The 16,764-nt window shown below is 47.4% G+C and overlaps 1 protein-coding gene across 3 annotated transcripts in view; it reads right to left on the reverse strand.

Moving 5' to 3' along the window:
* Positions 1 to 16,764, reverse strand: part of Dock2 (dedicator of cytokinesis 2) — a 400,432-nt gene that overhangs the window by 366,193 nt on the left and 17,475 nt on the right. For all 3 annotated transcript variants that reach the window (XM_027938544.3, XM_071611997.1, XM_034636841.2), the window contains exons 3-7: positions 9,850 to 9,890; positions 8,705 to 8,760; positions 8,140 to 8,236; positions 5,016 to 5,164; positions 92 to 227 (exon numbers count right to left, since the gene is read on the reverse strand). In XM_027938544.3, coding sequence (XP_027794345.1) covers positions 92 to 227; positions 5,016 to 5,164; positions 8,140 to 8,236; positions 8,705 to 8,760; positions 9,850 to 9,890 — 479 coding nt within the window. The remainder of the gene's footprint in view (positions 1 to 91; positions 228 to 5,015; positions 5,165 to 8,139; positions 8,237 to 8,704; positions 8,761 to 9,849; positions 9,891 to 16,764) is intronic.

The raw sequence follows: 16,764 nt of genomic DNA on the forward strand, positions 1-16,764 counted from the left end.
ATACACAGTCTGGTTAATTAGCCTATTATTTTAAGTTTATGGTGTGTTAAATGCCTGCCTCACTGGCCAAAGCCTCTTTAGCAAAGCTCACCATTTCCTCCTTGATGCGTTCTGTGATTTTATCAGTTGCTTCTTCATGTGCGTGGAACAGGCTGATGACACTGGTGTTATCAGGGTCCAAGATGTTCCCATCCTCATCTCTGACAATCAGATCAAGCTCAAGGATTCTGAAAAGCAAAACCTGGAGATGAACAGAGATCAGGAAGGCCTGCAGGATGCTGGTGAGAAGTGTTTAGCAGGAAGCTCAAGCAGTTGAGGACCTCATGGTCACAGAGACACGCTGCACACAGATGGCCTGGGACACAGCTTTGGGTGCAGATCTGTGCTGCACCCACTCTCAGGGCAGGGCATACCATAAAGTGCTCCAATGTGGTATTTCCTGTGATGTCACAGCAGGAAGAACACCCAGCGTGCATGCAACAGGGGTGTGTGTCACAGCACAGTTTACATCAGCAAAGTGTTAAAGTGTTAAAGTGTGTGTGTGTGTGTGTGTTTGTGTGTGTCTCAAAAGAGAAATGGCTGAACTGTGATGGAAGATGGAGGGCTTAAAAGGATTATGTAATTTTGATGTGTTTAATGACATAAATGTATCAGAGGGAAAAAAAGTACAGAAAGATGGCAGTGTATTTTATGTGGAAAAAAAATCAAACAATAAAACAACAACAACAACAAAAACCAGGCCGGATGTGTCACATGGGTATGTGTATAAAAGTAATAAAGAACAGGGAAAGATCTGGACGAAAAAGGAGCACACGACCAATAAGGGTCATCTGTGAGAGAGGGGGGCGTCAGGGCTGGGAAGGCAGGGGGGGACAAAGGCAGGATAAGACAAATGTGCTTATCTCCACGTGCTTACTGTTTATAAACACACACACACACACACACACACACACACACACACAAACACACGTTCCCAACTAGTATTCAATAAAAATTTGAAAATAGCCATGGGAGAAAGCAATCTCAGATATATTGATTGTCACCCATGGCTGCTCTTCAGCCGCTGGACTTGCAGACCACGAGCTTGTTAGATATTGATCTGTTTCAGCAGCATGTCTCATTCTGATTGGCATCAGCAATGCTGACAGCAAACACTCACAAAGCAGTTAGGATAAGTTCGCGTATGTTAAATATTTTACATGTGACAACGCTTTTAATCTTCCTGGCAATGCTGTAACATTCAGACTGGGGACGGGGCAGGGCAGGGGGAGGGCTGATTAGTTTGCTCAAGATCACAGAGCTAGTAAAGACCAGCATGCGGTTTGCACTCCTAACTTCTGAAGATCCTTCCTGGATAGGAGGAGCCCGGGAGCAGTTATGGGTTGGGTTGGGAGGGCAGGTGGGTTACGGTGGTGTTAACTTGAAGCTGCTCTTGCATTTGGCATCGAGTGGCAGAACCCTAGCTGCCCATATGTACAGGTAGGGGAGGTGGCTCACAGAGGTGCTGGGCACCTCCACCTGGTACCAGACTCCAGAAGGGCAGCAAGGACAAATGAAGGAGACCAGGTCTTCATCTCTTATTTGAGAATCAAATTGAGAAGCACATCTCTCATCTCATCAAAATGCAAGTGGAAGGGAGCAAAGGAGCGCCCATTTGTCCACCCTCATTAGGAAATTAATTCCCAAAGAGATGTGACTCAGAATGCTGCAGCGCCACGCTCCCACCCAGGATGCTCAGGGGGGGACAAACGCATGCAGCTCATGCTGAGCAGAGGTGCCTGTGACCTCGGAAAAGATGGAGCAGAGCCGATACATAATTTAATGCCCAGATCTCTCTAGCTCTTTCTCTTCAAAATTTATCAAAGTGGATTTGGTTCTAAAATGCATGAATAAAACATCCTCCTAGGATCCGGCTATCTTGGGATTTGGAGAAGTCATTTGAGGATTCCTCACTCCTTGGATACCAAAGAGTCTGTCCATTACCAGCCTCGCCTGGAATTTTGGAAGCTTTAACAGTCGTGGCAAGATTGACGGCATCGCTGGGGCCGAGGTCAGGAGAGGCCGTTCTTCAACAGCCACCACCGCCCTGAGCTCCGCAGCTGTTGGTGTGGGGAGGGAGCAGTTTGACATGTTCTCTTCAGGAAGTCGCCCTGTGGCTCTTCTCTGTTCAAGAAAGTGATCAAATGAATCCAAGATGAGGGTGAGAAAGAAGCTCCCACTTTTAGCATTTTGAAAAGTAAAAAAGGTAATGAAAACAGAGTGGCTCTTGCTGTGGCTCCTTATTGCACTCAGAGTAGGTCCAAAGTTCAACACTTGGCCCTCGGTCCTCAAGTGTCCAGGCCCTGTCTACCTTCCCTTCCTGTCTGCCTCTCTCTCTCTCTCTCTCTCTCTCTCTCTCTCTCTCTCTCCACCATTTCTCCAGTCAGATTCTGGGCAGTGTCACCCTCGCCCTGCCTCCTCGGGCCTTTTGTCCATGCTCCCTGCCTTCTTGAAGTGCCTCCCTTCACTGACCCACAGAGCCACATTGGGCTGCACCCAGGAACTCTGTATCTGTGCTCCCTCGTTCAAATCCCACTGCCTCTTGGGCCAAAGCTCCCAATTATTCTGTGAGCTTCTTTCTCTGAGAAATAGGAAGAATACCTCGTAAAGTCATGGTACTAAGGAACTGAGCTAATAGATGGAAAGTACTTAAAAGCTAGCACCTGGTGTGCGGAGAACACCCAGTAAGTTATCACCAGCTCTCCCTGCTTGCTCTCCTAATAGCTGTTGTCCTTAAAAATAGAGGCCATATTTTATTTACCTCTGTCCCCTTGGACCCTACCAGGTGTGCAACAAAAGAGCTGAAGGAGAGAATAGGCTGACCCTAACCTCTCCTCCAGGACTCAGCTCAGGGCTGAGCTGAACCTGCTCCAGGGCTCCTCCGACTGCCGCTGCAGCTCTGCCCAGACTCTGGGCCTCCGGGCTTTCACATCCCATAGTGAAGCTCTGAGGCCCCAAGATGCCAGGCCAATGGTAATGTGCCCAGTTCTGTCTCACTTGCCGCTGAAGTGGACAGGGAAGAGAAGCAGAAGCAAGGGGCCCCTTGGTGGGGCCCCCAACCTCAGCGGCAGGGCATCTCTCACTTCCCCAGAGGACGCTGACTGGAACTGAAAGCTCAGGGCTGGGCAGGGAGGTGGCAAGGAGGAAGGCCTGGGTTAAGGCAGCCTCTCCTTCCCCTCCTCCTCACCACCCATTTGGGTACCGCTCCGTGCACACCCACTGTTGCAGACCCTGTCCCAGGCACAGGCCATGGGGTGAGCTAGGCAGTCAGGGTCTCAGAGGAGCCCCCTGGGGCAGCAAAGAGGCAGAGTTTGAGGGAGGTGACTGCTGCCCAGGTGCCAAGGGTTAGGCGCACCTGACACAGCTGCACCTGAGGGCAGGAAATTGGGGAGGGCTTCCTAAGAGCAGCGACCAAGTCCTTCCTCCCTGGTCCTGCTTGTCGGGAGTCCTGATGGAGGAAATAGCATATGAAGGTCACAGATGTGACCCTGACTCCTAACTGCAACTGTGCTCCTCTAAAGATGCCATCACATCGCCGGCAGCAGCTGCTGCATGGCAAATCCTTCCTGTCACTTGGGGATGACGTGCCTTATAAGCAGATCTGAACACACTTGCCAGAAGCCAATAGGGGACCATGGAGGGACTGTGTCCTGGTGTGGGAAGTGCTCTAAGTTGGACTCATTGACTTTCTTCTTTGGCTCCTCTCCCTAGGGCACACAGCAAGGGCAAGAAATCCTGGCTGCTGGGGAAATCTCCTGGCATTCCCATTGGGTGGGCTTCCCGACCTCCCCTCAGCCCAGTGTTCCAGGCTCCTGGCCCACCCTGCAGCCTCCTGACATGCCGGGCACTCTCCTTCTTAGCCAACCACCCCTTAGGGGCCATCTCCTCCAGGTAGCCTCCCTTGACTTCAAGTCGTAGTAAGAGCTCCTTTGCTTCCGAAGCCATCAAACTTGGCACAGTTCATGTCAACTCACAACTTACTCCTAAGTGGCTAGTGATCTCTTAGCGGGTAGGGACTTTAGTTTCTGCAGCCCCAACATCTCACAGGAGATCAGCCTGACCATAAGTGCTCCCCACATGCTTGCTGTTTGAATGACTGAACACATGAGCAGAGCTTGGAGGGCAATCGGGAAACACAAGGCAGGGAGCCCTAGTTCTCAAACGCCATCCACATTGCAGAGTGGCCAGGCCCAGAGACTCTGGACAGACTGCCCATGTCCGCATTCTGGTTCTGCCATTTACTAGCTGTGGAACTCTTCACAAGTCACTTAACTGAGAGCCTCCATTTCCTCAGCCCAGACCCTGGGATAATCAAACCACATGCCCCGTCGAGCCATTGGAAGAATTAAATGAGACAACACATGGAAAACACTTAATACAAAACCCTGTGCAAAATAAACTCAGATCAAGTATGACAATAATGTCACAGCTATTATTAGCAGTGGTCACCCTGCCTCAAAGAATTACTTTGTTTTCTCTATTTTGCTTTCTCCGTAACTTCATTCAAAGGCCAACCAATGCCTGCTTGCCTTCCCCTTTCTGGAAAATACTTTGGTCACTGTGCCTGTGAGTTAGTTGGTGGCATGTGGCTTGGATAATTTAGGATGGGAGAAGAGGCTTCAAGTCTCACACTGGGATTTAAAGGAGCGTTTTGTAAATGCAGGGATAAAATGACGACGAAGCTGAAAGCGACCAGCGTGACTTTGCTCCCGATCCCTCGGAACTAGGTTAAATGAGTGTCCTAAATCTCTCCACCTGCTAATAAGCCCTGCATAAGCAAGCCGGCTCTGCCTGCATGTCCCTGGGTCCCCGGGGGTGATAACAAAGGCACACAGGCAGGGCCCCTGGTAACCGCCATCTCCCAAATAGAAAGTGGCGAACACGCATCTAAAAATGAAACCAAGCTTCTCAGGAGGGAGACAGAAGAAGGAGGGTGGCCAGGAAGAAAGTGGCTTTTCTGGGGCACAAGAGGTTACTTGTTGCCATAGTCGATCTTGGACGTGACTTTCTGCTTCAGCTCCTTCAGCTCGTCCTTGGGCAGCGTCCCCGAGAGGAGCTGGGACCTCCACTCCATCAGGTCGTACATCATGGACTGCACTTGCAGGAAGCGCTCCTTTTTGCTGGTCTAGGACAGGAAACAAGGAAATGATCCCTAATGACCTGTGCTGCGGGCACTTGGTGAGCAGTGCCAAGGGTCGGGCAGCTATTCGGGGCCCGGCTCTGACCTGCTCCAGCCCCAGCCAGCAACTGAGGATAGGATGGTGAGCTCAGCTGTGCACATATTTGCTCCCCGGACCTGTGGGGTTCTCAACAGCAGAAGTCACAACCCCAATCACTTCCTAGTTAAAGAAAGGGCGACTTCTGACTCATTGACAAAGGTGGCTTGTTCAACAGAAATGCCAGGGGGATCTGCTATAGGGAGGTCCCAGAGCTCAGGTCCTTAAGGCAGTGAGATGGCAGTACTCCCTGAAGCGGAGTGTGGGTGTGGACCTGCAGGATGCATGACGACTTTGGGTGGTGCAAAATACAGCCCCAGATGACACTGGCCCACCCGGTGACTCTCCTCCACTCTCCCCGCCATCCTTCTGTTTACAGGGGCAGGGAAGAGGATGCAGTTCCATGGCAAGATGCCTCATACCCCTTACAGTTCGTTACTTTCTTTTTTTTAACAGAGAGAGAAGGCCTGGCCCTCAGAGCTTCCTTGGGCACTGCAGTAAGCACCTAGCAGCCCTGTCTCGCTTTCCCTGAATGTATTTGAATGATGTTTTTCCAATCATGCCAGACCCTTTGGGCTTTCTACTAGAGAAAGAGCACGTGGCATAATAAAATCCACACACATTTGGTCTTTGTCCCTGGTGCCTGGTGCTATGCTCCAAATACCCTCAAAGGAGGCAGAGTTACAGGAACACCTCTTTATTGTCAAAGGCTACCTGAGTTTATTCTAATGGAACAACTTTGGGTGGCCCCCTCAATAGCTGCAGGATATATAATGGATTCGAGAGTCGTACTTTCAGCCCTACTCTCCTTCCTCCCGGTCACCCTCACTTGGATGGAGTGGCTGGGGCTGGAGTTCAACCACCAGTGGCCAGTGACTTGATGAATTCTGACCACGTAGTGCGACTTTGATCCATACCCCACCAGTTCGAGGAGCTTCCAGGTGGTGGGATGGTGATGCACCCAGAGAGAACAAGGAAGCTATGTGACCCATGTTCCTTGCCCTACATATCTCCTCCATTTGGTTCTTCCTGAATTATCTCTCTTATAATGACATGGCCGTCGTGGGCAGAGCAGTTTCCTGAGATCTGGGAGATGTTCTAAGGATTGTGGGGCCTAGGTGAGGCAGGGGAGGGCACCCAGGCAGGGACAAGTATCAGGAGTCCCTGAATTGTAGCCAAGTCTGACAGAAATGTGGCAGCCTCGGAGCTGGCATCTGAAGTGAGGGCAAACTCATGGGCCTTTAAACCCATGGAGTTTCTGCCAACTCTAGGGGCAGCACCCACTGAACGGCATGACAGGGCCCCAGCTGGGGTTGGGATGGTGCAGCACACTACTGAGTTCTTTATGCAAATTATCTAACTATCTAAATAAGTCATCTAAACTGTCTACCAAAAAAGGGATCCAATCTAGGTGTGAAGCAAATATGACACAGGTGGCGTGCAGAGATGGCACAAACCATGGAGGTGATACTGAAACAATAGAGGTTAAAGGATTTGCTCCCTGGAGTGAAAGGCATGAGGGACTAGCTGGTCAAATATTTCTTAGTGGAAAGTGCCAAGCCTCCACGGTACAGGTGTATGGATGTTTTGAAAGAGGAAGTGGAGACGAACAGGAAATCATTTTAGCTGCAAGCAGACCCTTCATCCCCTGCTATGACTAGAATATGATCGGTGTCCCTCAAAGGTTTCAAGTATTAAAATTTAATCCTCATTGTAAGATGCTGAGAGGTGGAAACTTCACCTGACTGTGGGGTTTAGAGGTGGAGCCTTTGGGAAGTGATTAGGATAAAAGAAGGCCATGATTGAATCCAGGTGGCTTTAAAAGAAGAGAGAGAAAACCCAGACAGAAACCTCTACATGCCCATGCCCTATTTCTTGCCATGTAGATACTCTGTGCCCACCTGGGACTCTGGAAGCAAGAAGGTCACCACCAAGGGCATGCACTAAGAGCCACATTAGACCTACTTTCTTTATAAAGTATCTTCCCTCAGGTATTTCATGATGGTAATGAAAAAATGGACTACACTCACTAAATTTTCCTGACGACATTTAGGAAGCTTATAGTATTGGTAGGGCCAATCATAGCATTCTGAAATGTCCATGTGGGTTTCAGCATTTAAGACCATTACAGGTGGCCTACAAATGGCCACACACGCCAGCAAGGTGTGCCCAGTGCAGCAAAGAACATGCAGCAGCCTCCACTGACTGTTTTCATTCAGCTTAAGAGCCTGCATAGCTAATTGCTCTCATTAGGAGCTGTGGAGCATCAAAGAAAGATTTTAAATTAGATTTGCTTCAAAACAGGGGAAACACCCTCATGATGTGCTCTTTGTTTTTTCAGGGTCGAAGCTTCTTCATAGATCTTGGGACAATAGCCATCAGTTAATTAATATATGAGAGCACTGATTCCCAAGGCACTGTTAGGAGAATACCAAATCTGATGCCCTGGGTTGATAAACATGTGGATCGCTAAGCCCCATCAGAAGAAGTTTTATCTTTTTATAGATATCAAGATGATTTATATGCAAACCTGAATTCAACAACTTTTGCACTAGTTTAAAATGCGAGGGACTGGATGTGTATCTCCTTGGTAGAGCCCTGGCCAACATACCCGAGGTCCTGAGTTCCATCCCCAGCACCACAAAACAAAAACCATAAGGATCACATCAGGACCCATTTATTAAGAATCTGTCACTAGCTTAGCTGTGTAGCTTCGAGAAAGCTGCTTAACCCTTCTGGGCCGTGATGTCCTCATACATGGTAGTGTGTGCTCTGCTACATCACAAAGCCACCTTGGCCGGCCCACTCAAAGCTAAATGCTAAACTTAAAATAAAATGAAAGTCACAAGAAGCTCCTGTCCCGGGCAGCAGGGTTGAGTCTTACCACATAGAGCTGTCTCCAGATGCTCCCCCATTCCCAAAGTGTCGTTGTCACTTCTTGTGCCAGAGGAATTTCTGCAGGAATGATGTTCTCAGTATTTCTATTTAGGGTGAGAAAGAGAGTGGCATGAAATTAGGATCCAGGTTTTAATAAGATGTGGGTAGATGTACATTAAGCTACAGCTGCTGAGAGCTTTCCTGACATCACAGGCAACAGCCATGCCAATTACATTATGCAAATACAAGAAGGGACTTCCTTCCATTGTCCCCCTTCAGCAGGGTGGGCTCCTCGTGCTCAATATGCAAGATTAGTCCATTTCAATAAGATTCTAAAGCAACTGCCAAGGAAAAGTTGGCTCCTCCAGACTGACTAATCCCCCCTAGAGTCAGATCTGAACCCAAGCAGTTTAGATTAGCTCTCCCACGAAGCCAGGAAAAGAGGCACAGACAGAGGCACCGAAAGAGCCGAGCTGTGCATCCTGCACATCTGCCAAGTCAGTTGTAAAGGCAACAAATAGGACAGCGGCAGCCACGAGCCAGGGTCAAGCATGGCGAAGAGCAGCAGGTACCTTCTTTTCTCGACAGTCACTTCCTTGATGTGGATGAAAGACTTGGGAAAGATGCCCTGTTGGAGACAAAATCAAATGAAATGAAAGGACATATCCCCCGAGAGACTCACCAAGGTCTTCATGGCTTTTGTCAAAAGCCAGTGACTGACTTTTAAAACCATAAAACCTTAAAGGAATCTTCTCAGCGTCCGAGCAGGGTTGGATTCTAGATCCATATGTTTAGGTCTAGTTGTTTTAGATTCCACAAAACCCCTCGGTCCCGAAGGGTGCTTCAACCCCATCCTGGATGCTCACACTCTCAGGGGAGAAGATGGCAGTCTTGGCAGAAAAGCTATCAGAGCCACTGCCTTCAGTGAGATGAGACCCTGTGCTTCTTCCCGACCTGCCCAGTTTCAGGAGAGCTGCATCCTTCGCCGTCAGGAGCAGCTGGCCCTGAGCTAACAGTCCTGTGGGCTGGCTGGATCTGAGACCTGTTCCCTGGTTTTGCTTTGTTGTTCTTTGGGAGAGTAGAGTAGGATGGGGCCTCCCAGCTCAGCATGTCGGGAAGAAGAAAGAGCCTCTATTGTGCTCTTGCTGCATAAGCTCAGCTAACAAGAGAAACTTATCAGTTGCTCAGAAAGTCCTCAGTAAAACCAAGCAGAATGCACACTGGGTCACCTGGTCACTGTGCTAGACTCCAGGAGAGAAAACGTAATGGGCAAGGCAGGTACCTGCTCTCGAGGAGATGAGAGGATGGAGTCAGGTGAGGCAGGAGTAAGAGAAGCCTCAAAGGGAGACCCAGCCTGCCCTTTCTACATCATGCAGAGGAGGACAAAGGAATGTCCCAAACTCTAAAGGACAGCAGTAGAAAACAGATGTCAAATAGAAACGGCACCATCCCACAGGAACTAATGGGGAGGGAGAGTGCAATTCAAATGCAAGTAGCATCAGAGAAGGCTGCAGGGAGGGGCAGCACCAGAGACCAGGAGAGGCGGCCAGCAGAGCTGGGGCCAAGGTATAGGGGCCAGAGGGAGGTCAGAGAGCACGGGGCAGCGAGGAGGGACAGGCTCAGCTTGCTGAGGAGCCAGGCTGGGCGAGAGCTGCCCAGGTGGGGTGGTGGCTGAAGACATGCAGTACTGTCCCAAAGGGAAAGAAAGTGACCTTACCTGTAACATTTTATGCTTTATGAGGTATCCCCTATACCAGTCTGCAAAGAGAAAACAAAGAAACAGTTCTCTCATTTACTCTTACAGGTTTGTTGCTGGCATTTTTGTTTTGCTTTGCTTTGCTTTGGTTCTCTCTGTTTATCACTGCAAACTGCCTGAGGCCTTTGTTACAAAGTCTGGAAGCTCTTGTCTTTGAAATCAGTCTGATTGGTTGCCAACAACTCAAAGCGACAACTAAAGATACAGCGGGGAAGGACACAGGAATTTTTTTTTATGTTTTTTTTTTTTTTAGCTGCTCAAGACAATACAATGATCTTGACATATCATACATTTGATTCAAATGGGGTATGAATTCTCATTTAAGATGTAAATCCCTTCCTGTTGCCGAACTAGGAGCCTCAGTGATGCTGGTCAGCGTCCTCATTCCTCTGGCCACCATGGTCAGGGACTCGTCAGAGAGAACAGGAGCTGCCCACCCACCAGCCTCTGCTCCTCCCTCACCTGTTACCTGCTGGCCTGGGGGCCAGGTTCATGATTTCAACTCCTGCTGCAGGGGCACAGGAAGTCTCAGGGATTTTGGCAAACATCCCAAAATAATATTGACAGTTCTAACAGCAACAAATGGTGCCTAAAATGTGAATTTGTTCAACTCAGTCATTTAAAAACAGCTAAGTTCAGGGACAGGTAGAGAGACAAGAATTTTAAAGGATTCTTCTCTTCATGGGAATATCAACGATTCATCAGCAGAAATCCACACGCACGAAGTCCTCTCATAAAAGAGGCAGCACTGATGGCCACGGCGAGTCTGCAGGGCTCGCAAGTGATTGGGGCACAGCCGGGCAGTGGTGTTTGGCATCTTAGTAAGTCAAAAGCACCAGGCGAGTGACACATCAGCACACCATCACTGCTGGGCTCACAGATCGTCACCAGAAAGCGTTCTCAACAGACACACGTGGAAACCCCCAAACACCTTACAATGCAAGGTCACCCCTCACAGTCACGAGCCAGCTCGAAGGCAGGGACCTAAAGGAAGTGCTAAAGCGAAGGAGGCTCATTGTGGCTTCTCCTTTGAGTGACAGAAAGTGGGAGGGAAGGGGAAAAAAGAAAAGGACCAGGAGAGGGAAATCAGGAAGGAAGGGAGGGAGGGGAAGAGCATAAGGTTTGGAATAAACTGACATCCCAGACACTTCATATGGAAGCCTTCTAATCTTCATAATGACCATATACTTTGGTTCCATTTTACAAGTAAGTGGCCTACCTGAGGCCTAGAGAATTTAAATGACTTGCACAGGATCACATAGCTAGTGACTGAGAGTGTCAGGATTTGAACATAAGCCGCCATGACATCATAGTTTTTGTCTCAGTGGGAAGGGAGTTTGGTGGGTACAATGTTCCCATCATCTTTAACATCCAAAGCCTCCAAATACTCCACTTTCCAACTACTTTCCAACTGGGTACTTTCAATGAGGGAAGCTCTTTATGAAACACCACATTCTATTTTCAGTTGACTCTATTTGTCAATTACTATTGAAAACAATTAATTAGCAACTGCAGTTATACTAAGTGCTTGCTGTGTGCTAGGAGTTCTGGTAAAGGTTTTCGTTTTGTTTTTTCAAGTTATAAATTCATCCTCACAACAATTCTATAAAAGCTGTATGATCATTTCAGTTTTGCAAATGAAGATAGAAAGGCACAGAGATTAAGCAACTTGCTGAGGGTCTCATGGCTTGAAATTTAAACACAAGGCTCTGACTGCAGAAGTAACATTCTCCTGCATTCACTGCACAGCCACCTCCTTTGGTGGCAATTCCACCCCCTGCCACCAGCTAGATATAGCTGCATCTTTGAAACAGCATTACTAGCCACCCTTCACTGATGGCTTGAAGCGGGCAAAGCTGTATGCTAAGTGTTGTGCCTGTGTTGGGTCACTTAATCCACAGGACAGCTCTGTGAGCTAAGTAACATAATTCCTGCTCTATAAATGATATTGAAGTCCAAGTCAGTTGATGTAGCAAGCTAAGATCACGCAGCCAGCGCTCAAGTCCAAGTATCTGTGAATTCAAAGCCAGCCCTTGAAACTGTTCAGGCATTTTGATGGAGGAAGAGCACAAATCTAGTTGAGGTTACCTTAGTTGCACATATCTGAACTGACTTGATGGCCAAGGCCACCAAAGCCACCAGAAATCAGGACTATATCAGGGAACTGGCAGTCCATACTCAATGCTGGTGCCCACATCTGTGTCTCTGTGAAAGGGGCTCCATACAGGGTCCCTAGACTTCCTGGGTCCAAGGACTTTGCCTGCTGTGACCCAGGGAACTCAGTTACATGTGCACACCATGAGGGGTTTCAGGTTCTCAACAGCTTCGGCCCACTCCTGGCCCGGGAATCTGCTGGCTCTTCCCTCAGCATCCACACTCTGGTTCCCAGACTGTGTGCCTGCGATTACATAACGCTGGCACTATCCTGGTGCTTCCAGAAACAGATCCCCAGTGATCTTGAAAGGGAAGCACTGACCACCATCTCCACCTGCTGCACTGGGATTAAGTAAGACAGGGAGGGATCCCCACACTCTTTGGCAGGAGCCAACCCAGGCCTGAGGCATCTGCTGCAGGAGGACAGTTTTCTTGACTTTTCCTGACATCCCCACTCCTGCTGGGTCTCTGGCCTCTGACCTCGGCATCAGTCCCTGACCTGGTTACCATTCAGCTGCTTCTCACTGTGCTCCAAGGCCTGACGGGGCAGACTACAGTGGCACACAGGAAAAAAAAAAAAAAAGCAGAGAGGACACCCTGCTCAAGTGTAAGTATCAGACAGCATTGATCAGATCCTATCACTTGCCAGAACTCAACGCTCTTTCCGGTTCAATAATAATGAGATATTTTCACTAACCCTGTCCGTGAGACTGCCACTTCAGTTTTTTATCATAAGACTTACAAAGTGCATTGCTGTGGTCTGAATGTCTGTATCACTCCCCAATTCAGTTGAAGTCCTAACCTCCAACTTAACCGTATGAGGAGGTGGGGTTTGAGAACGTAGTTCATGAGGGTGGGAGGAACATAAGGAAAGGGAAAATTTTTACAGTGCTTTTGGACATGAATAAAGCACCAGCTATTCAAACCATCCTCCCTATCTGCATTCCAAATTCTAATACGAAAAATACCTAAACTCTCAAGTAATCTAGCAGTCAAGGGAGGGAGAAGATTCAAAATATCTCAGAACATCAAAGAAGAATCCATGGCCTCAAAATCCAGTCCTCCCTCTGCCAATCCAGGCAGCGTGATCTTTGGTCTGTCACTCAAGCCTTAGAATTCTGGTCAATAAAATGAGAAAGAGAATACCTCCCCTCACAGGAGTGTTGCAAAAACTATATTTCTAAACATGGATGTGAAAGTCTACACATCTGGTAAATACACGAAAACCTGGACAGAGCCCAGCATGGTGGCATACACCTATTATCCCAGCAAATGGGGAGGCTGAGGAAGGAGGGTTGAAAGTTTGAGGCCAGCCTCAGCAACTATGTGAAACCCTGTCTATAAATATAAGTATAAAGGTTGGGTGGTATGTGGTTTAGTGATAGAGCACCCCTGGGTACAAAAAAGATGGAATAGGTGAGAGATCAAAGGAAATTTTAATTGCATGTGAGATTTTTACTTTAATGAATGTCTAAAGCAGGAATGGAAAAATATTAATATTTATCTGAGTCATGGGTCCCTGAAAGAATCATGATTCTTTATGTTGAAATGTATAATATTAAGATCAGCTAAAAGTTAGTTAGTTCCTATCAGTAGTTAGGAGTGTGAGTTGTGACTGACAATATTTGGCAAAGCAATAAAAAAACATTAAACAGTAACCCATGGAGTGGGAAAAAATATTGGCAAACATATATCTGATAAGAGGTTAATATCCAAAATGTGTAAATGACTCACCTCACTCAATAGTAGAAAAGCAAATAACCTGATTAAAAAATAAGCCAAGAATATGAACAGGCATTTCTCCAGAGAATACCTAATAACAGCCAATGGTGTAGGAAAAGTTGCTCATCATCATTCATCATCACAGAAATGCCAATCAAAACCACAATGCCTGGCTATTAGGATGCTATTGTCAAAGGTCAAGGGATAATGGGTGTTGGGAGGATGTGGGGAAGGGAATCCCAGTGCACAGTTTGTGGAGATGGAGGCTGGTGCTGCCTTTTTGGAAAACAGTATGGTGGTTCCTAAAGGAATCAAAACTGGAACGACCATATGACCAAGCAGTGTCTCCTCTGGGCAGATTCATAAAGGAGATAAAAACACCACCCATAAAGAAGGCTGCCTTCCTGAGTTCACTGAGTGCTATTTGCAATAGCTAAGTTATGAGTCAGACTGAGTGTCCACCAGGGGGTGGATGGGCAAGACACCGAGGCATATGTATGTCATGGAGTATGACCCAGCCTTGAAGGAGATCTTGCCATTTGCCTCCACATAGACGAGCCTAGATGACATTCTGAATAAAACCAGTCAGGCACCACAAAAAATCAAAAGATATATTACATGATCTCACTGATGGGAGAGATTTTAAAGAGAGTCAGATATACAGATAGAGAATAAAACATTAGTTACTAGGGGCAGCAGGAGTGGGGGGTGGAGAGGATACCAGGCAATGGAGGTTAGAGCTTGCACGGTAGCAGATAACGAGGACAAATGAGTCTAGAATCTAATGTACAACTCGAGGACAACAGGTAATAACATTGCACTGTTTTTGGATTCCTGCTAAATGATTATATTTTAGCTTCTCATGTCCTAAAAGCAGCAACAACCAAAAAAAAATGGGTAAATACTATGGTAGTCATGTTAGTTTGTCTCATTGGAGTGACCTGCTATTTACATTTATCACATAGCAGCATGTTGAATACCTTAAATATCCACAATAAAATTTATTGGGAAAAGAAAAACAGAGTAAGCTCTGGAATCAAAGCCTGGATCTGCATGGAGATCTGCGATACACAGTCTGCTTGACAAGCAAACGTGTTTCTCTGGGTCTCATTCCTCTCCTCTGTAAAATGGAAATAACAATGGTACTTGTCTTATCAGGCTTAAATTAAGGGGAAAATATAGAGTTTTCCTAGTGCCTGACATGAGATAAGGGTCCAAAACAGTAGATACTGTCCCCTCTTCTTTAAAATTCAATTAAAAGAATAATTATAATCCAGAATATATCGGGCATATTTTCTGTTTTGTTTCCAGTACCTACAGACTTGGAATACTGCTCTTTTCTTGAAGCCATTTCAACCTATTTCTATAGCAACAAAGCAAAGAAGACGTGGTGGAAGTTTGCTGACATTTAGCCTCATCTTCATTCAAAAGGATGAAACCTCTTGGGGTACTCCCAATGATGGAGCACCGTCACTCCAGAAGTCAGAGACCTTTCCACACCAACCTGCCTCTACCGCACAGCCAAAGAGAGAAACAGCTCCTACAAAGTGGTGCTTTAAAAATACCCCTTCTCAAGATGTCATCATGTCCCCCACTTGTCCCCAGAGCAAAGAACTTGGGGGCAGGTCAAGATCACTCTCCATGTAATTGTTAGTGTCTAAGTTGCTCCACAGCCCTGTGCACCCACCCTGCAGGCAGTGAATGAAATCTCATGGTGGGGAGGAGCCATCTGCAGCCTGAGCTGCAATGCGATCGTGTGCATGCGCCGAAGTGAAGGAGCTCCAAACACTTCCAGGTGAGAAGTCTCACAATGGTAGGCAGTGAGGTCCCGGTTCCAGAACAGAGTAGCAACCACCAGTCTGCATCCATCGCTTGAAAAAGTGGAAGGTCCTCAATCCACATCCTCCCTCCCCTCTCCCCTGGTTTTATATTATTCCTTTTTGAAACCTAAAAGTTCCTTGGGAGTCACTGTCTAGAAATCCCATTTCCTTCATCCCTAAGATGGACCCCCATGGCCCTGATACATGTAAGTATCAGTAGGTAGGAAGTGACTTTTCTGGTTATTTCAAAGAGAGGAGTTGGGTAGCGACTAATTGAGCATGGCACATACATCCCTCCTGAAGGACTTACACAGAGGCACCTAAGCAAGCTGTGCTACCCCAGAGAATATCGCCCACCATGGCCTGTGTGGTCTGAAGACAGGATAGGCCACAGGAGGGGTCTTTGGAGGTGGGAGGTGTTTTAGGAAGCCTGGTACAGCTTCTCCACTCAAAAACCATGGTGGGGCATAGCATGCATACAACCTAGCAGCTTCACACCCAAACATCAGAAGCACCTGGCATCTCGCTCCCCAGGTGCATTGCTATTTGTATAGGAGCTGATGACCACCACTGGGCTTGACTGAGTAGGGAAGACAGATGAGAAGAGGGCACCTTCTCCCAGGTCTTCCATGTCCTCTCATCCCCATGTCCTCTCCAGGCCTCCTTGTTTAAGGATATGAGATTTAAGTCTTTGGATGTCATTAAATATGGGGAAAGGTGTCAACCAAATAGGACTGATTGAGGGAAAAAAATAAGTATTTTTTTTCTCATATTTGTACCTCCTACAAGGAGGTTCATTCCTACTGTTCAGTGAACACTAACACGGGGTTCCCACATCCATAGTCAGGACTTGCTTCTCCCAGGGAAAGCCCCACCTCTGTACCCAGAGCCTTTTTTGGCAACACCTAATGGCAATTCTCATACAATGTAAAAGTGTTCTCTCTTTGGTCCCCGTTTTTCTTGGACAGTGTACCTGTCAGAGATTGATTGTCTAGAGGTTAGTAACCATTCTTTAACTTGTACACAACTAGGGACATTTTGGCCCACTCTCTTTTTCTGCTTATGATTTTAGATCTCATGACGTTTGTTAAAGATTTTGAATCATAGTAACAGCCACTTACGCTTTAATATGGTTTTAGCCTATAAAACGTGTACTCACACCCCGGGAGGGGGCCTGAGG

The sequence above is a fragment of the Marmota flaviventris genome, chromosome 5, assembly GCF_047511675.1.
Source record: "Marmota flaviventris isolate mMarFla1 chromosome 5, mMarFla1.hap1, whole genome shotgun sequence".
Lineage (NCBI taxonomy): Eukaryota > Metazoa > Chordata > Mammalia > Rodentia > Sciuridae > Marmota > Marmota flaviventris.